Raw genomic sequence first — 21,109 nt, 5'->3', positions numbered from 1 at the left:
ACACCAATACAGTATAGTAACGCATATATATGGAATTTAGAAAGATGGTAACAATAACCCTGTATACGAGACAGCAAAAGAGACACTGATGTATAGAACAGTCTTTTGGACTCTGTGGGAGAGGGAGAGGGTGGGATGATTTGGGAGAATGGCATTGAAACATGTATAATTTCATATATGAAACGAGTCGCCAGTCCAGGTTCGATGCACAATACTGGATGCTTGGGGCTGGTGCACTGGGACGACCCAGAGGGATGGTATAGGGAGGGAGGAGGGAGGAGGGTTCAGGATGGGGAACACGTGTATACCTGCGGAGGATTCATGTTGATATATGGCAAAACCAATACAACATTGTTAAGTTAAAAAAAAAAAAAATGCTAAAGCCCAAATGTGCAAATAGAATCTTAACGCTACAGAATGCATAATGATAACTAAAGTCTCTCTTAGAATATTTGACTTTTCCAAAGTCCTCACAATCTGACCTAATTGAGCTTTACCATTTTTAATGAGAAACTCTAACACTATCCTTTAGGAGTTCCCTCATCAAGTCAAAGATAAACTTTTATCTTCAGTGGTTTAATTCGTTTCCATATCACCTCACCAAAGACAGCTTTCTTAAATAAATACAAAGAAGTTATGCTAAGGAGCCAGTATGGTAATATCCAATTTGAATTCTAGACTATCAGAAGATGTGCAATTACATTTTAGAAAGGAAGGAGCCCTTCTATTTTAACTTGCATTGTATTCCTCCTAGCAGTCATGCATAGGAATGATGATGATGTTAAATCTAATTAGACACAGATTTACTATTTTCCCTACTGCTTTCCCATACTGCTAATATTATAAATAGTACCTGCTTTAAAAACTGTAGTAAGCTCATTGCAGTTACCAAATTTAAAATGCCAAAAATCTATTAGTTGGGGGGAAAACTGCTTCAAAGCATTTGAGGAATTGAAAGAGATACTTTTATTGTTAATGAAAGCCACACCTGTTGACCAGTATACAGCCCAGTGGTAAAGAAGTCTAGAGTCAGATTGTCTCAGAATCTTGGCTGCACCGTTCACCAGCTCTGTAAGTGACTTTGGATAAACTGCTTAGGTTTTGAGCCTCAGTTTTTCATCTATAAAAGGATAATAATCTATGGCCCTCACAGTTATTGTGATAATGAGGCAATAAATGTAAAGCACTTGGAATAGTGCCAGCATTTAACACTTGAGAAATGTTATTACTTTCACTATTTTTATTTTCTTTTTTACAATTAAATGAAACTGCTCAACAAGAGTAACTAGAGTAACAGCTTCTTTAAAGATACTGGTCGGCTAAATTGTGATTGAATGACTTCATCTCTGTATAGTGGCCATTTATGTCATAAATGTCCTCCCACAGTGTGAATTCTTCAGACTTCTAGCACAAGAACAATGATAATTTGCCTTTCAAATATATTAGAGCAAGTCCTATATACATGAAGCTATAGGAGAACTAGTCTACATACAGATCCAAGTTCAACAGCTGAAGCAAAAACAATGGAAAGGTAACAATTAGTATATATATATACACACATACACATATATAGGTTTTTGTATAACACACTCAAAAATATTTTCTACAGTATAAAAATGTTCACATTGGCTCTTTGACACTTTAGATCCCTTTGAGAATCTGATAAAAATTACAGACCCTGACCCTAGGAAAACATGTGGATACAAACGAACGTTCTATTTAAGGGGATTTGTTAGCTTACCTACCCCAAACTCATTCATGGACCCAGGATAAGAATTTCTATTACACTGACTTGGAAAGTTTACAGGGTTTTAAACTATTTACCCCTTGTAATCTCAAAGGGCAATATATTCTAATGTAGTTCTTATTACATTTTTCAAGGAAAAATGCCATTGTAATATACAATGGAAGCAATACAGTACATTCTGGCCAAAGTGACTTGATCTGATTTTCATTTATGTTTATTTGTCCTCTTTTAAGAATTAGATTATGATTACTCAATACAATTCCCAATTTCATCAAATAAAAATTACAGGCCACATTTTCTCAGCATTCCTTGTTATAGGATGATGCTAACTGGACAATTTAAAGAATAGCATCACAGAAAGAGCAGGAACAATTTGCATGCTAAGCAATAAATCACTCTGTTCTCAATTCTAGACACCTCTGGACAGGAGTCTTAGACTAAAAATACTTTTGTATAGATGCTGTATGAAAAAAATATGATAAGAATGGCAAAAATAACGATGAGCAAGGTTAAAGAGAAGGAGAAGAAAGGGACTGTGGAAAACCTGTAATGATTCCTCTACCACAAGTTAAGATATTCCCCTGGATCACAAAATTATTAAAACATGCTATTAAATTGCCTAAAGCTGCCTGAATTAGTCCATGTACCTGATAATTATAAAGCTTTAATATATTAATGCCTTAGAGTAATGCATATATTTTTAAAACAAAGACATCCAAAACCATCAAGAAATGGCTCTACATTCCCTTAAGGAATTTCCTTATGGCGTAAGCTTTTATAAAAATATTTAATGAGAAACAGAAGTGCTCAATGTGGCTGTGTCAGAAACAGAAATTAGGATTCAAGTCACCTGCTGTATTTTCTTGAAACAAATGTTATTAAAAAGAAAATTTCATAGGCTTACTTACTTCTTTCTTTATGCCCACATTCTCTCACAAAGAACTGGGGGTTGGTGACACAAACACTAATACCACCCAAGGATAAAATAAATGTTGAGGAAAATTAATAAAATAGAAATACAGTTCAAAAATAAATGCTAGGGTTTAGATTAGTCCATGGAAAAGCAAATCACCTGGCCCCACTTAGTTTGCAAGAGCTGAGCCTCTATCAGCTTAACGCAAGGAGGGAAGCAGGGGCTATCTCAAGGGCAACAGTATCCAAAGAGGAAAAACAAGTCCTCAGGAGCACAGCTTTTCCTGACACTGCTTCTATCACTTCTGCAAATGCAGTTTGCTCATACAACCACCACCCTGTCTATCAACAATGGCTAACAGTTTACAAGATGTAAAGTTATTAATAACTGGCATCAATACATCCACTCCCTCAAGGGATAGACAGATCAACTGGAGGGCTGAAACCATTATAAACAATTTGCTGCTGCTCTATTTTGGGTTTAGTTTGGGTGGTAACTTCAAGAGCTTTGAAATAAAATAAAGGATAACCCTACATAACCACAAGACTTTAAATTGCAGCAGTAATTTTAGGAGAAATCTGCCATAAATGTATAACTAGTCTAGAAATAACAGAAAGCCCAAAGAAACCAAAGATTATAAGAAAGATACAGACGAGACAAAATAAACATTCACTTTCACCAGATGAGAAAAGTGAACAAGTAATAAATGACTTTAAATTGAAACAGGCAGGATTTAGGTCACATACTGTAACAGTTCCAGTAATGCACAAGCCATCAGTATTAAAATAATTAGTCTTAAACATTCTTCTTCTCGGAAACAACAATAAAGAGGAAGATAAATCAATTATACCTCATAAAGCTAAAAAAAACATAAGTAATAATTTAAAAAGAGAAAACCATGCAATGGCCTTTCTTGGATTTTTGAAATAAATATATGATCCTGCCTTGAGTAAAGAGCAAAGTTATCTATCCTGGGCCCTTCAAGCCCCCAAGGATTAGCAATTAGAGTTTAAAAAACAAATCACATAATCATCACATTAAATTCTTAGTCAAACCAATGAGGAAGCCCTCAACACGTTGTAGAACAATAGAGAGCAATTTCTATTGTAAAATAATGTATATCTCTTAAAATATAAAAGACTGCTCAGAGGCAAAACATTTGATTTTATCACACTTAACTCAGAACTTGCGTCTGTGTAAAACTAAACTGAAACCGTACAAGTCAAATGGGCAATACTTAGAAAGCACCGACACTTCGTCTGCACTTACCTGATCTTTCTCGTGGGGTAGAAGGCTGACAGGTGGGAGTGAAGATGGGAAAGCACTGGGGCACTTGGGAGCCCCTTTGCCATCTAAGCCTCCGTAATTGACCCTGTACTGCGGGCCGTCTTTCAGTAACCTCCCATTGTTCACTGCGCGTTTGGCCCCCAGTCGCAGCCGCTGCTGAAAGGCTGGGTTGGTGGTGGTGCTTGTGAGATCACTTTGACTTCTGAGATACTTCTCAATGTTCTTCAGGGAGGAGCCATTTGGCTCCTCCAGTCCTTCAATTGCTCTCCTTAGAAGTTTATTCCAATCCACGTTGCGCAGATCATTGCATGATCCTCTAGACCCCTTGGTTGACTTAGGAAAAGTGCCTGGTTTAACTGATGAAAAGCGCCCAGGGTTGTCTGGGTCCTTGTAGGAGGCAAGGCCTTTGTTGGTGACTTTGAGAACTGAGCCATCCTGAACGCTGAGTTCCAGCTGTTCAGAGACTGTCTTCTTATCCAATCCATGGGAAGTGCTGACGGCATGGCAGATTCTCTCTTCAGAGGGCCTTTGCTTTTGCTTTTTTATTTTCTGTATAGCTTCAAGAATCCACTCTGTATAAAGTGGGTTTGCAAGTTTTACCATGGTTGACAAATGACTTCAGTACAAAAGTTACCCATAGAGGTTCTCCTTGTATTTAACAGAACTTGCACATTTAAAAGTCACTTACAATTCAACAAATGGGCAGACTATTCCAGACCATATTAAGCAACATCTCACAAATATCCATCCTTTAGAGATTAAAAAGAGGATGAACAGGCAAAGTTGATAGTTGTCTTATTTGACCAACAGGAAAAACTGCATTTAGGTGAAGAACATCTTTAACCAGGAAATCAAAACCTAAAAAGATAAAAAAGAAGGAAAAACTCTTAATAATGAAACTTCTAAAAATAAAGTAAACGACTTTTTCAGATGCAAAATGTCCACAGAAATAATGACAAGCAGGTATTATGTAACAAAGCCACAATGATTATATTTTCCAACCAGAAATTGGGTCACAGTCTGAAAAGGAATTTCTTTTAGGATTTTTCATTTGTTATTTATATGAGTAGTTTATGGGGCATTTAAGAGATCATATCTAAGTTATCAATATATATTTAATGGATAACCTTCATTGAAACTAATAAAATTACATGTTAGTGGTTCAAGATATGTATCTACCATAAACATAAAATCAACACCAAAATAAATCTATGGTGCAAAAATCTGATGGTGGGGATCTCCCTGGTGGTTCAGTGGCTAAGACTCCATGCTCCCAATGCAGGGGGCTGGGGTTTGATGCCGGGTCAGCGAACTAGATACCACACGCTGCAACTAAAGATCCCAAATGCCACAGCTAAGACCCATCACAGCCAAAAAATTAAATATTTTTTTCTAAAAAAGGAAAAAAACTCTGATGGGAGTACATTAAACGTAAAAAGAATCTTAAACTTAAAAAAAAAAAGAGCAATAGTCCTGACTCTTCTATTTCAGCTAAACATTCTACATATTTCTCAAGTCTCGCACATAAGAAAATTTCCCACTGAGCCTCTGCTACAGAACCAAGTTCCCCCAGCCCTTTGAAGAGGTTCTGTAACACTCTCTCATCCACAGATTGGAAGAAAACTGAAATTAATGTGGTAACATAACCCATCACCTTTTGAATAATGGAGCCCTCTAGGTGTCTCTACCTGCTTAGCTCATGAAACTGCTCAATTCAAGCAAGATTTGTACACATCCTATTCCAGTTAGACACTGATACTGCTTTCTGAGACCCTCCCGATATACACAAAAATCCCCTAGATCTCCAATCTGGTATTGAGAACACCTGCCAAGAGCACCAGCCAAAGCACCCTGATCTGGGAGTTGAGTCAGAACTGGGCTCTAATCTTGCTCTTCACAGATAAAATCCACATCTTAAAACTCTTTCAAACAGTTTGAAGTTTTCAGAGTGTGCTCACATATAACTTGTAATCTGCAGGATGACTCTATGGGTAACCTGATGCTCGGGGAAAGGTGGAACACAGGATAATAGTCAGTGGTAGACTCCAGGCTCACAGGCCCTTATTCTATACTGAAGTCCATTCCGCCTTCACCTGAGCCTCAACTGCTTGTTCCAGCTATTCTTCCTCTGCAAGTAAGACTAGTAGTTCACATGCTGGCCCTACCCATGTCAAGCAGAAAAACCCTGGGTAAACGACTTAAGTTTCTGTCACTTTACCTGTAGAGCAATAATAGTATATCCCTCCAGGACTGTTGAGAGAATTAAGTGAACACATTATCTAATATGCAGCATAGAACAGCTATCATCATTTGCACTTAATACAATGCCTACACACTCTAAAAAACGACTCATAAAATTATAAAGTTATCTCTGATTGTTTATTTACATTTAATGTACCTCAAAGAGTACAATGAGCTTCCCTTGTGGCTCAGCTGGTAAAGAATCTGCCTGCAATGCGGGAGACCTGGGTTCGATCCCTGGGTTAGGAAGATCCCCTGGAGAAGGGAAAGGCTACCCACTCCAGTATTCTGGCCTGGAGAATTCCATGGACTGTATAGTCCATGGGGGTGCAAAGAGTTGGTAAAACAATAAAAACAAAATAAAAATGAAATAAATAAAATAAAGATTTAAAAAAGGGTAAAATAATGTTTTTCCAAAAAATTTAAGCAGATACACTGAAGAATTTAACATTTGCTTTCAAAGATTCTGTTGCTAAAAAACTGGACCACTGAACTATACTAGCTTGAAAGTGGCAGTTTCAAAAAGGATTTGTCCTTCTTGCAATTAGTATATTATAGTTTCACTCTGTTTTTCTCCATTCAGATTTAGAAACTTCAGACTAAAGAGATCTTATAGATCATCCAATCCAACTTCTAGTTAAACAGTAAAAGATCCCTTGTTCAATTCCCCAACAGATGGGCCACAAAGTCTCAAAATACTTGCAGTGATTGAGAATTTGTCACTTCTTAAGACAGCTCATGCCACTGTTGGACAGCTCTAACTGTAATATATCTCCTGCTCACAGGAGCCAAAATTTTTCTTCCCATAACTTCCACCCACTAGTTCTAGTTCCCCTGGAACAAACTCAAGAAATTCTTTAATACTACGCTCCTTCATATATTTGAAAACACAATGAACCTTCATATATTTGAAAACAAGTATCTTTTGAAAACCACTACAATCAAACCCCATTATACCTCCACTCCCACCTTGGACCACTCATATCCCGATTCCTTAACATGCCCACACATTACAGGTTTCCAAGCACCTCCTTCTCATGCTCACTCATTAGTTAGGCTAATGCTCATCTTAAAATCTGGCAGTCCAGGCATTATCCAATTATACCAGGGTTACATAAACTTTCTTACCAGCACTGCCACACAACTGGTTCATGCCAAGCATGCAGTCCAACCAAAAATCTCAGATATTCTTTCAAAAAAACTGTTAAGCTGAGGATTTTCATTCTCCACCCCATACAAATTTAATACATGCTCAGATTTTTACACTTATCACAGTTCATCTTATTGGTTTGAGTCTATCTTCCAACTTGTTAAAAACTGGTTTGAATCCTGCTTCTGTCATCTATGTCATCTGCAAATCTAATAAGCACTCCCCTTTGTGTCATTACATAAATCATTGACAAAAATGTTAGACTTGGAACACAGTGTGTTTAAGAATGAAATCACTGGCTTTCATCGTGCAACCACTTTCAGGACAGAACACAGGAATCATTCTGCTTTAGCAAGTTTAGAACAGGAAGCTGATCTTTCCAAAGTAAAATGGTTCGGGACAAAATTTCATTAGAAGACATTTCACCGTGTCCAAGTAATTATTTCATCTTTCATCATTTATTCAGGATGAATCAACTAATTTAATTTGATTGCACAAAATACAACTGCAGGAAGCAGGAAAAGAGGTCACAGAAAAGTATCTAATATTGCAAAGTTGCTTTCAGGCATTTTGGTTACACAGGCCAATGAACATACATTAAAACAAAATACATTTCATAACTAATACTCAAAATACACCTTCATGACAAGCTATTACCACAATCCTAACCCACAATCAAAAGAACTGTTCATCTCCATGACCAACACATTTCAACCAGACTGACATTTTTACATCTGAAAAATACAATGAAAAAAAAGGGAAAATACCAGAATTGGAACTCCAAGTGTTTTAACAGTCCATGACAAAAAAGAAGATTGTCCAGATCGTCAGGCAAATCTGCCAAAAGAAAAAAATGTAAATGTTAATTCGGGCATTAGGACACCCCTTAAATTCAGCAACCATCTCTGGATCTCCATGCTACTCAATCCAAACAGACACGGTGAGTTTATTGATACACCCTATTTGGTGATAAGTTAGCTCTCTTTGACAAGAAGCCCCACGACAAGTACCTCAGGAAGTAAACTTTCAGGCTTCTTCAAAGCTAGACCTGTCCTCCAAATTTTAAAAAATTTGGATTTTTAAAAAATTTTTAAAAAATCAGGTTTGTGATAGAGACTAAGAAAGAATTTCATCATTTAAAAAAAAAAAAAAAAACAACTTGCTATTACTCAAGTAGTCAGGCAGGTATAACATTTTGTCTGGATGGAAAAAAAAATAGTCAAACATTGTTTAAAGGTCAATATTAATTTTCCAGGCAACATTCGCTATTTATCCCAAGGGTCATCTGGTATCTAAGTACTGGGAGCTATCACGATACGGCCAACAGCTGCAACTAAGAGAAAGATACACCAGTTTCCACAATATGTCAGCACAGGACACATTTCAGGTGGTGGTGGTTAGTCACTAAGTTGTGTCTGAATCTTGCAAACCCAGGGACCACAGACCGCCAGGCTCCTCTGTCCATGGAATTCTCTAGGCAAGAATACTGGAGTGGATTGCCACTTCCTTCTCCAGGGGATCTTCCCAACCCAGGGATCAAAACCGAGTCTCCTGCGCCGCAGGTGGTCTCTTGCATCGCAGGCAGATTCCTTACCAACTGAGCCACCAGGGAGGCAAAAAATAAATGTGAAACAACCTATGAAGGGCTGTACTTTGATACCGTGCAGACAAACCAAGCAACCTTAGAGCCTCCTTCTCCCCTCCCCTAGCCACAGACACACACCTTACTCCTCAATTTAATCTCAAAATTAGCTCTCATCTGACACCAACCAACAGAGTTAATTAGGCAGAAGCAGATGCAACTCAACAGCTCTGTGCTACAAGCTGAATCAATGTTAAAAACATACACACACAGCTAAGAAAGGAACAAAATCATAAGTCTCTTATCTGTAGCCAATTCTCAACTAAACACATGTATATTATCCACTTTGTATATTATCCACTACAAATTTTTTAATCTTAGGCTGGTTTGTTTCTGACATCCTACTGGCCCCACTGTAAATTGGTATATGTTAAGAGAACAGATTGAAAACCAATTTAATTTTAGTCTAAGCAATATTTAACTAGAAAGACAAATCTAAGGCCAAAAAAAATGCATAATTCATTAAAAAGCCAGTTAGAAATGCTTTGCACCCCCTGCCTCCGCTGATTCAGAATTATCCACACCATTTCTCTCTTCCAAAGCCCTAGGATTAGTCCCACAGGTAGACAGCTCATGCTATCACAAGTACGACCCTCAAAACCGTTATGCCGTTTTCCTTTTTTTCTATAAAAGCTTGAAAGTTGGACTAAAAAGCTATCAAAACCAAGAATGAGTCATTCCAAATTAATTCTGGGGACTCATGCTACATCAAAATTAAATTACTCTATTTTCTAAGGTTTTGAATCACTATTTTTAACTACAAAGTAACATGAGTAAATTATATGGTTGTATCATACAGTTTTTAATAAAACACTATTTACATCATTCATTACAAACTATTCTAAACAAATCTAGAGAAATGCTTCGTCCAACACTGAGCTTTTGGCTTCATTAGTATTATAAAAATATCAACACTATTCAGAAATACTCATGTCAGCATAAGAAGAGTCAAAATACCCTGCATCATAAATTCTATGTGAAGCTCCTCTAAGCTTTTACTAAGGCTGTGTGTTGTTTCAAAATCAATGTCATAACATTCGAGTCATGAGATTGCAGATGAGCCAAAAGCAGTGGTAGAAAAAAATAAAGATTAATAGTAGAGTTTACTCTTCTGTCATACTGACAAAAGTTATTTTTAGCTCTCCCACTTTTATAGGCTCCTGGATTTTTTCATAGCCTATTATGTAACTGAGTAAGGATCCACAAATCTTAACAATATCGTCTGAAAAAGAATATAGACTGTTTCAGGGAAGGGAACTTAACTTCTTTTCTTCTATAACCACCCAGCACAGACTACTAGCACAGTTGCTCCAAAGAGCATTCAGTGAACACATTTCTGGGACATCAGACCTCATCCATACAGTAATACTGGTTTAACGTTCAAATCCTGCGTGCAACTACTTCTCAAAATTAATGCTCAAGACCCAAAACATGTGAACTGGGAGGTGAGGTTATAAACACTATCAAAGAACAACCAGCAAATTTAGTGAGATACTGTTCTGAGTGTGCAGCCCTATGGTAGATGCTGTGGGGATACGAAGCAATTCAGCACAACTTGGTAGTTCTTCAAAAAAATTAAACATAAAATTACTGTATGAGGTCACAATTTCACTTCCAGATACACACCCCAAGGAACTGAAAACAGGGACTTAGATAAGCACAAGTACACTCATGTTCACGACAGTACTATTCGCGACAGCCAAAAAAAGTGGAAACGGGTCAATGTCCATCAACAGATAAATGGGTGAAAAAATATGGTACATCCATACACTAGAATAGTATTCAATCATAATAAGAAATGATGCAGTGGGGGCTTCCCTGGTGATCCAGTGGTTGACAGTCTGCCTTCCAATGCAGGGGACATAGGTTCGATCCCTGGTCTGGGATGATCCCACAGGCTGAGGGACAACTAGGTCCAGGTACCATAACTACTGAACCTGCACTGGAGAGCCCCTGAGCCACAACTTCTGAAGCCCACAGACCTTGAGCCCCTGCTCTGCAACAAGAGAAGCCATGGCAATGAGAAGCCTGAGCACTGCAACCAAGAGTAGCCCCAACTCACTGCAACTAGAGAAAGCCTGTGTGAAACAACGAAGAAAAGTAGCACAGCCAAAAATAAAATTAAACAAACCTTTAAAAAAAGAAAAAGTGATGAAGTAGTGATACATGCTACAACATAGATAAACCTCAAAAATATGTTGTGAAAGAAACCAGACACAAAAGGTTACATATCATTTAATCCCATTAATAAGAAACTCCTAGAATAGATAAAGCTAGAAACAGAACATAGATTGGTGGGCAGGGATGGGGGAGATGGTGAGGAGAAACTGCTTAATGGGTAAAAGTGAAAAGTAGTGAAAGTCACTCAGTTGTGTCAGATTCTTTGCGACCCCCATAGACTGTAGCCTGCCAGGCTCCTCTGTCCATGTAATTCTCCAGGCAAGAATACTGAATTGGGTAGCCACCCCTTCTCCAGGGGATCTTCCCAACCAGGTGTCAAACCCAGGTCTCCCACACTGCAGGCAAATTCTTTACCATCTGAGCCACCAGGGAAGCCTGGCATAAGGGGTAAGTAAAGTTGCTCAGTCATTTCCGACTCTTTGCGACCCCATGGACTGTAGCCTACCAGGCTCCTCTGTCCATGGGACTTTCCAGGCAAGAGTACTGGAGTGGGCTGCCATTGCCTTCTCCAGGCTTAAGGGGTAAGAGACTTTATTTTGGAGTGATGACCGTGTTTTGAAAAGTGCATAGAGGTCATGGTCACATAACACTGTGACTATACTAAATGTCACTGACTTGTTCACTTTAAAATGGTTTTATGTTATATGAATTTCACCAATTTTTTTTTTTTTAAGAAATAGAGCAATAAACTATAATAATAGCAACCACTGTCTGACACCTACTGTGAGCCAGGCACGTTACATAGATTATCACGTGCATACGTATGTCAGGTCGCTTCAGTCGTGTAGACTCTTTGAGACCCCATGGACTATAGTCTGCCAGGCTCCTCTGCCCATGGGGATTCTCCAGGCAAGAATACTGGAATGGGTTGCCATGCCCTCCTCCAAAGGATCTTCCCAACCCAGGGGTTGAACCCCTATCTCCTGAGGCTCATGCACCGCAGGTGGATTCTTTACCACTGAGCCACCGGGCAAGCCACAGATTACATAATTATCAAGTAAACCTCAAAACCACCCTGTAAGGTAGCATTGTTGCCCACATTTTGCAAAAGAAAAACAGAGTCCTGACTGTCAAGACCTCAGACCAGTAAGTCATGAAAGATTTTAATTCAGATGCTAAACGCTTTCCTGTCTCTCCATTGGCTTTCAAACTAGGCTCCTTGGTGCTCTTGTGAGAAAGTGCCTAGGCTTTCAGAACCACCTGTAGATGCCCTTGTGGGTTACACACTAGGGCCACCATAATCCCTGCACCAAACAAAGCATCTCTGCCTTAACTATTCTATATTTAATGAGCTTCTCTATAATATTCACTTCAAAGAAAGGGCTCCTCTAAATACAGAAGGAACAAAGTCTGAAAACAACCGTGACTAGTGACTATTCCTCAATAGTGTGGACGGGAGAACATCCCTTGGACGGATGGGACTTAAACTGGACCCTGAAAGGCAGAACTTACATGAACTGCCTGTTCTCTCCACAGATACCTCCTCAGAAGCCCTACATCACTTTGTCTAACAGGAAACTTTTAGCTTTCTTATCACTTGGCATTTCTAATCTGTATTTTGCTTACCTCCTCTCCCCTACTAGACTGCAAAATTCTGAAGAACAGGACTCATGTTTGATTCATTGTGGCATGCCCCAAGATTTCCAAGGACCACAACTTGAACGTAAGAGGGGTTCAATGCCTATTTGTGAAATGGATGCACCAGTGAATGAATGAAGGGAAATCTAGGAGAAGGCAGAGAACAAGAACGAGCTGTCAGAATAGAGGGACACTGAGTCCATGTGCGTGCCTGGAGAGGGGACGTGTTGACTAGGAGGAAGAAATAAAGCTGGACGTGACAAAAACCAGGCTGAGGCATGCGAACACGACAGATGAAGTAACAGAAAGCCAGAACAGGAGCAGCAACACAAGGTAGAGTGGAATGCAAGCACGTGTGTGCACGCACACACAAACACACCCCCACACACACAAATGTGCTGAACGTGTGAATAATTCTGGCTATGGTATCCATCCAGTATACGTTGAAGGGAAGGATGACTGAAGGAACAAACAAAAGTAATCAGTGTTTCATCTCCCCAAATATCAATCTTGTTCAACTTATATTTATGAGCCTAACTCAGCAGCAAGCCCAGAGTAGGCATTCCATAAATGTTAGTTGAATTGAATATTTAATTCCCATCTTTTTACAATAATACTAAGTCCTTTCTCACCACTCATTAGCATAGAGTTTTCAATTCAAAAGCTAATAATGTTTTCCAAGGATTTCTAAGAGGCTAAATCACCATGAAAATTATAATTTCAACTAATACATATTATATTAATTGGAAGTTTAATTTTTCATGTCATGCTCTCCTAGTTGACAGTATCCTTGTTATGTCATTAAACTATAATTGTGTAAATCTGCTTCAACAAACAATAACTGAACCATCAATAAACTATTATGTCTTCCATAATCCCTAGCAAAGATTAGTTTCAACATCATCATCATAAATTAGTAGAGGCTCGTCCCAAATCTCCTGGTGAAGCCTATGAATTCCGTTTGCATAGTCATCCCTAAATTTAAGTGCTCAATAGTTTCAGTCTCTAAACTTTAATTACACTGTCAGGAACCTCACAGGAAATTTGATCCCCGTCTCTAAAACAGGATTTTAGAGACAAGATGAAAAGTCATTCGAAATCATCAGGCCTTTGGAGCCAGGATACACTGATTAGTAAGTAATAATGATATCATAACTAAGCACTTTCACTTAAGAAATAATCAACTGAATTTAGAGTGACTTTTTTTCCTGACATTTAAAAATTCCTATTCAATTCTAACCTCAAGTTAGCTTTAGTTGGGTTTTAATGACAAAGGCAAAAAACAATGTATTTGGAAAAAAAATCTGACATCTTAAATTTAAAAGATTATTTTGAAAATACACATCATTTCAGAATTCTGCATTAACTTTATCACACAGTTCCTTAAAACAAATTAAAGCTGCTCTCTGAGAATCTCAAGAAAATTACAGATCTATTTTTAAATAGGAACACAAGTACATACAGACATTTGCATACAATTTCAAGGGCTTCCAGAATCTCTACTGCCCATCCAAGGACCTCTAAAGGTCCACTCACTAACTTAACTTACTTTAACACACACAGAGAGGTTGATAGTTTTGTCCAGTTTCACAATAATTATCTCTATATGTGCTTAAAGTAAAACATGTTATATTGGAAAAAAAGAAAGTTATTATCATTGGTTTTGGATACTGTCAAACAGGCTCATGAAATCTTATTCAACAAGGCAATGTGCTATGATGGGATGGATCTAGAGAGTTCAGGAATCAAGTCCCCACCTTGTCAGCTACCTAAGCTGTGGGATATAGGGCAGATTACTGAGTCAATCTAAGTCTCAGTTTTCTCACCTGTAAAAATGAGAAAAATGTAGTTTTGCAGACCTGTAAAGAGGAATAACTGAGATAACAAATATGAAAGAACCGAGGCGGAGGACACATAGCAGGAACACAATAAAATACTAGCTCATAAAAGGAAAAAGGGCAATGCAGTCAGCTAGAGACCTGTAAAATCTCATCTAGCTGAACTTCTGTCTATATGGCCATTTTCTCCTATGCAATAGGGAAAGTCAGCACCTGCCTTAGTTATAGTTACAGTCAAGAAAAATTCAAGACAGAGAACAAAAAAAAGTGAAGAAGAGCAAAAAGAGATTTGAAATGGTGAGGATGGGGTCAAGAAGCGTGTATTTTCCTCATGATCATACATCTTTTAAGGTCAGTAAAGATTTAGAAGATAAAATTGATAGGAGAATATCTACTTAACCTGAGGGCAGGAAAAGTCTTAAAACAAGACACAAAAAGCACTAACCATAAAGAAAATACCATTAAATTTGACTCCATTAAAATTAAGAAGTTCTGTTCATTAAAAGACACCACAAAGAGTGAAAAGGCAAGCCAGAGAATGAAGGAAGGCATTGCAACACACACAAAGGACAGAGTTTCATATTTAGAGCAAGAACTACTAAATAGCTATAAAAAGACACAAGGACCAATTTACAAAAGGGGGGAGGGGTGCAGGGACAGACTTGAACAGGAACTTTACAAATGAGGAAATCCAAGTAGCCAATAAATAAATGAAAAGCTGTTCAACCTCCTTGCTAATAAGGTAAAGGCAAAGTGTACCAGATTGGCTAAGCTGAAAAACTAACAAGAGTAAGTCAAGTTGGTGAAGAGTAAGAAGCCAGGGAACTCAGATATACATACAGATACATAGATATACTGGAGGAAGTATAACCTGGTACAACTCTGGAAAATAGTCAAACTGGTACCTAGTAAAGTTGCAGACAAGTATACCCCATGACTAGGGCAAACATACAGATCATCATCCAAATTCAGAGACTTCTGAGAATTAAAGGTGTTATACTAATTCCTGGAGGAGGAAATGGCAACCCACTCCAGTATTCTTGGACGGAGGAGCCTGGGGTCGCAGAGTAGGACACGACTGAGTATTATACAACTAACACCAGGACAACAGGAATAAGCAGCATTAACATTCACGCTGCCTGTGAAGCAGCAGTTCATCCGCAGATGCACACCTCAGTCGGAGACCGTGCACACGCATACCAGGTGATGAGCATGGGAACGCTGGCAGGGAACATTAGTTCACAACTTCCCCACACCAGAAACAACTCAAATATCCAGCAAGAGTGGAACTGATGAGGCTTCTCTGGTGGCTCCTGGCCGTGGTAGAGAGTCTGCCTGCCAATGCAGGAAACACAGGTTCAATCCCTGGTCCTGGCAGATCCCACATGCCAGATAGCAACTATGCTCCCATGCTGCCACTATGGAGCCTGTGCTCTAGAGCCTGGGAACCACAACTGCTGAGCCCCTGCAGCCTGCAGTCTGTGCTCTGCAACAAGAAAAGTAACTGTAATGAGAAGCCCACGTACAAAAGCCACCATTAACCACAAACTACAGAAAACCCGCGAGCAGCCAAAAATAAAAATAAAGAAATAAAATTATTTTTAAAATGGCCACTTGGACATATTACAGCCTTTCAAAAAAAAGAGCAGAACTGATGATAGAAAAATTGTGGAAGATTATGGGAATCCTATGAAAAGCTGCTTAACGGCGTTCTGGAAAAGCAAATTAAAGCACTACCAAGAAGAAATCTCCGTTGCTCACACTTCTGCCGTTCACTAGTCATTCACTATTCTACAGGCGAAGACTGATCACTGTAGCTCACACATACCTGCTTCCATAAAACAATTCCTTTTCTCTCTCTTGATACAAATACAGGGATCTGTATACAAGAACACTGAAACTACTGTGTAGAGAACTAAGAGACGAAAAGTCACTTATTAGGAACCCTGGCATTTAAAAAACTGTACCAGTTGGCTAAGCCTTCTTCTGACTGGTATTCAACAGTCCATGAAAGTTTCTGAAGTACATTATTTATCCAACTTCCTCAACTACCTTCCAATATTCACCTTATTTTAACTTTCCCTCCCCTGATGCCTTATATCTGACAGTTCCCACCTTATCTGCACAAGCAGTGAGAGAGAGAAACATTTGGTGTAACAGCTATGACGTAACATTCACTCTACTCAAGAGGCCTGGGCTTGACTGGTAGGCAAAATTTCAACTGACCCTGTCATCACCACCAGCCAGTCATTCTCCTAAGTTCCTCCTTTAATGTTAAACCCTCCCTCTGTCTTTATCTTCTCCTCTTTTTAACTATCACTTCACCATCTCAATCTTTGACCCTAAGTTCAAGTTCTCAGGTAAGAATCTTATCCTTTATTGAAAAATGCATTATCCTTCCCTTCTGGGGAAAAAAAAAAATCCTGCCCAAATTCATTTTGATAAATGTGTGAAGAATTTATGAATAAAAAAAAATGGAGTGTTTCACTTCAAGATTATCCGAGAAAATCAATGTACTTTACTCACAGTCATACAACACACACACACACACACCTTTTTTGGAGTACCACAGAACTCAAACACTATCTCGGTGTAAGTTATTCCCATTAGCTACTCCCACCTCCTGTCCATATATGGAGGAGTGTTCATATGCTCTTCTTCACTTTGAATTTCCAGGTACCTCCACCCAAATCTTGGTTCACTGGTTCTCTTTTCCTATTTTGCACATTTGTCATCTAGCCCCTCCTCTGCCTTTGCCCTTTGTCTCCAACCACTCCCTGCACTCAGACCAAAGTACTTACAAATTCAAAAATATGCAAACACAAGGAGCCTCTTTCTGAGACAGACACCCAGTTCCCCCTTTGCTGACTCCAGCTCAAGTTACACCCAAGAAATCCAAAGTGTGTGCCAAGTTGCGTACCCATGGGTTGTAGGCCACCAACTCCTCTGTCCATGGAATTTCCCTTCCAGGCAAGAATACTGGAGTGGGATGCCATTTCCTACTCCAAGGGATCTTTCAGACCCAGGGATTAAACCTGTCCCCCACCCTCCTGCATTGACAGGTGAATTCTTTACCGCTGAGCCACCTGGGAAGCCTCTAACAACCTTGTCTCCCACACTAACATCTTTGCCCATATGCCTTCCCAACTCGATCCAAATCACATTCACCCAGTCCCACCTCCCTTTCTTCACACCTATCACCTTTTCCCACCTCCCTTTCTTCACACCTATCACCTTTTCCCACCTCCTGAACCCCCTGACTCCTAAGAGACTTTCTGTTAGATATATTTTGCGCAAGGGTCACCTCGGGGCAAAATATATCTAATAATTTAGAATACATCTAAATTCTAAGTAGGCTCCCTTGGAATTTAAGTTTGCTCTTCTGTCTTCCGGAGACTCTCTAAAGAATATCCGTTTCCCACCCCTCCATGTTTTTTCCAAGCTTCTACACCCCCAAAGCTAGCAAACCTTTCCATTCATGCCGATTCACCCAGATACCTCCTTCCCCCCATAGTAAATGTACCTAACCCCCCGTTTCCTCAATACTTTCTCCAAACCAGTTATCTACTCTGCACCGCTTTCTCAACACTACTCCATATCCACCACACCCAAATCCATTCTTACTCTGCCTCCCCCCAACCCCCATATCTACAAGTTCACCCTTCTGCACCGTTTCACTTGCCCCTCGGTCCTCCTTCTACATCTCCCAATTCTGCACTCTCCTCACCCTCCCTGATGCACCTGCTTGCACACCTCGTTTCCCCTCACACCCACCCCCTCCCTGAGAGTGCACTTCCCAGACACTCACTGGCCCCCTACCGTTCCTAGTAGGTCCCTCCCACTCAGAAAACCCCTACGAGCCCTCGCCTTCCGACCACCCGAACCCCGCCCCCATCCCGATATCGCTCCGCCCCTCTACCCTCGAGCCCCGCCCCCTGCCCTGGAGGTCCCGCTGAGGGGCGGGGCCTGTCCCTCCACCCCCTTTCCCCCGCCCCCTACCGTCACGCTCAGGGGCAGCCTGACCCCGAGCGGCCCCGCGGTGACCCTCGCGCAGAGGCCTGTGGGAGGGGCGTCACAAGCCCCCTATTTCCCCCCTCCCGCCCCCCTCCCGCCCAGTCTCCTCCCCCTGGGAACGCGCGGGGTGGGTGACAGACCTGGCCGCGCGCCACCGCCACAGCGCCTGCCGGGGGCGCTGCCGCTGCCTGAGAAAAAAGCCGCGGCTGCCGCCTGGAGGAGGTGCCGTCGCCTCCGCCACCGCTGCCGCCGCCGCCAGGGGTAGGAGCTAAGCCGCCGCCATTTTGTGTCCCCCTGTTGTTGTCGTTGACATGAATCCGACATGACACTGATTACAGCCCAATGGAGTCTCATTAAACCCGAGCCACGGTCCCGCCCTAGCGCTGCTCCATTGGACTAGACCGCAGACACTTAGGGCCACCCGTTGGCCTAGGGGTCTGTCCATCACCCACACACTAACCACTCTGCAGCCCATTGGGGCAGGATCCTGCCGGTCATCTCGCCTCCGCATAGGCACACCCCTCGACCCATCAGCCCCCCCTCCGGTACCACCCCGGGGGAGGGCCCACTGCCAGTACCAATCAACAGACCGCCTGGCCCGCCTCTTCTGGGCACCTATTGGTCCAGCCCTTTTTCTCTCGCCCAGACACCACGCAACCTCTACTTCCACCTACCCGCCCCCTCTACCTCTAGAAAGGGATTGGGTCTACTCGCAGGAGAGGTACTTGGCCTTATTGGCTGCAGACGATGCCAATCAGAGGGCCTTTTCCCTTTCCCCTCCCCCACTCAACCCCGAACCCCCTAGCCCGCAGCTAAAGTTTGTGTGAGAGCTGATCGCTGGCGGCGGCCGCAGGATTTAGGGGTGGGCGCGGGCGGGCGCGCGCGGGCGGGCACGCGAAGTTAAAATTCGAGGTTCTCAGTCGCCAGCTCCTGCGGTGGAGCGCGCGGACGGGCGCGCCGCCTGGAGCGTTCCATCCCGCCCCCTCCTCCACCTTCTCCCGTCCTGTCCCGGGCGACTACTCGCCCGCCCCCTGGCTCACATCCTTACCCCCCACGCACCCCTACCCTGCAAGCCGAGGCCGGGTGCAGGCAGTATGATGTCGCTGCAGCCTCCTCGCCATCCCATGCCGAGGGGGAGCAAGCCCTTACCCGCCGGGCGTGCACCCCCCGGCTCCACACTCGCCCGTGTCTGCAAGCACGTGCACCGTTCGCCGCTGCCTCCAGCCACCCCGGTCCCGGGCTAACCTCGCCTGCAGCCCGGCCAATCGTTTGCTGCTCTTTGTTGCTGCAGCCCGGGTCTCCCCGCTGCCTTCCTCAGCCTCCGCCTCGTCCTTTGCCAGCCGCCCGGGTCCGCAGCGCCGCGCTCCCCCCGCCCGGGACCCACCGCCGCCGCCTCCTTCTCCTCCTCCGCCTCCTCCTCCTCCTCGGCTCCGGGCTGCAGCGCACAGAGCCCGAGGCAGCGCCGCCCAGCCCCGCTCCCCCCGCGCCGCCAGCTAGCCCGCCTGGCCCGGCCGGGGGCGCAGCCTGGACCCCGCCCGCCCCAGTCCCCGCCCCGGGGGTACCTGCCTCCGCCCTGGGGGGCTCCGCTTGCCGCCCTCGGGGGAGGGCGGGGATGCCGGTGTCCGCGGGAGGATGGGGACGCCTGGGCCGTTTGGGGCGGGGAGTGTGCCCGCCTGGGCTGGGACTGAGAGGTGCGGTCCTCGCCAAAGCGCCCCCCCTCCCCGCACCGCCGCCGTGGGCCCCAAACTTCGTCCTCCGCTGGGTCTTGTACCCTGGGCGGTCGCGGCAGTTTTGGGGTGGGGGATGCTTCGGGAGCTGTGTCTACCCTGATCAGGAGGAAGAGGGAGCAGTGACATTCAGCGACTGCGGACAGGGCACGGCGGCGGCATCCTTGGGTGGGAGTGGGGATGTCAGACGCCGCTGGAGGGGGAAGCTGCCCCTCGATGCCCTCTCCCGGTCTGCGAGGAGCTGGAGAGCTCTGAGCTGCGTTCCCAGTGCTTTCTTGGGCGATGCAGCCGGGTGGCAGAGGGGCTAGGGGCGGGGGGAGACGGCTGGAGGGGGGGCCCTTCCCCCTCTCTTCTAGGCAGCGCTCGAAGGAAGGCTGATGGCGAAGTTCGGTTTTCCAGGCTTCCCCTGGGCCCCCCGAGTTCCTGAGGCCCACAAGAGGGAGGCTGGGGGCTCATCTGGCCGCCCAGGCGAGGCCACTTTGACGCTGCCCACATGCCTCCCAGCGCCGTCCAGACTCTGAAGAGAGACTCCCTCGTTCTTCCCGGAGACCGGTGGGATGCTGACAGGGGGGACTTCAGAAAATAGTAAAAAGTAGCCTTGAGAAATGGCTCCTACAGAGTTTGAGTACGAAGTTTCCCTTCCGAGGCGCCATTGCTTCGTGAGGGGGAGGAGAACTATGACTTTGTAAAAGAACCAAGTTTCAGGCATGGTGGCCTAGATGGCAAACCACCTGTTGACTCAAGTCTGCCCCAGGGCGATCTTGGGCCCTGACAGGGTGACACATGGTACC

General features: G+C 42.9%; 1 protein-coding gene across 13 annotated transcripts in view; it reads right to left on the bottom strand.

Moving 5' to 3' along the window:
- KAT6B (lysine acetyltransferase 6B) overlaps window positions 1–19,936 on the bottom strand; it is a 182,732-nt gene extending 162,796 nt beyond the window's left edge. For 3 of the 13 annotated variants that reach the window (XM_055536432.1, XM_055536465.1, XM_055536466.1), the window contains exons 1-3: window positions 8,933–9,069; window positions 8,106–8,175; window positions 3,930–4,805 (exon numbers count right to left, since the gene is read on the bottom strand). In XM_055536432.1, the coding sequence (XP_055392407.1) occupies window positions 3,930–4,550 (621 nt within the window). In that variant the 5' untranslated portion in view covers window positions 4,551–4,805; window positions 8,106–8,175; window positions 8,933–9,069. The other 10 variants (XM_055536455.1, XM_055536452.1, XM_055536435.1 and 7 more) reach the window with 10 other exon arrangements.
- Between the last annotated feature and the right edge of the window lie 1,173 nt (window positions 19,937–21,109).

Source organism: Bubalus kerabau, chromosome 1 (genome assembly GCF_029407905.1).
Source record: "Bubalus kerabau isolate K-KA32 ecotype Philippines breed swamp buffalo chromosome 1, PCC_UOA_SB_1v2, whole genome shotgun sequence".
In the NCBI taxonomy this organism is placed as follows: domain Eukaryota; kingdom Metazoa; phylum Chordata; class Mammalia; order Artiodactyla; family Bovidae; genus Bubalus; species Bubalus kerabau.
Note: the sequence above shows the minus strand (reverse complement) of the source record. Positions and strands in the feature narration are given on the sequence as shown.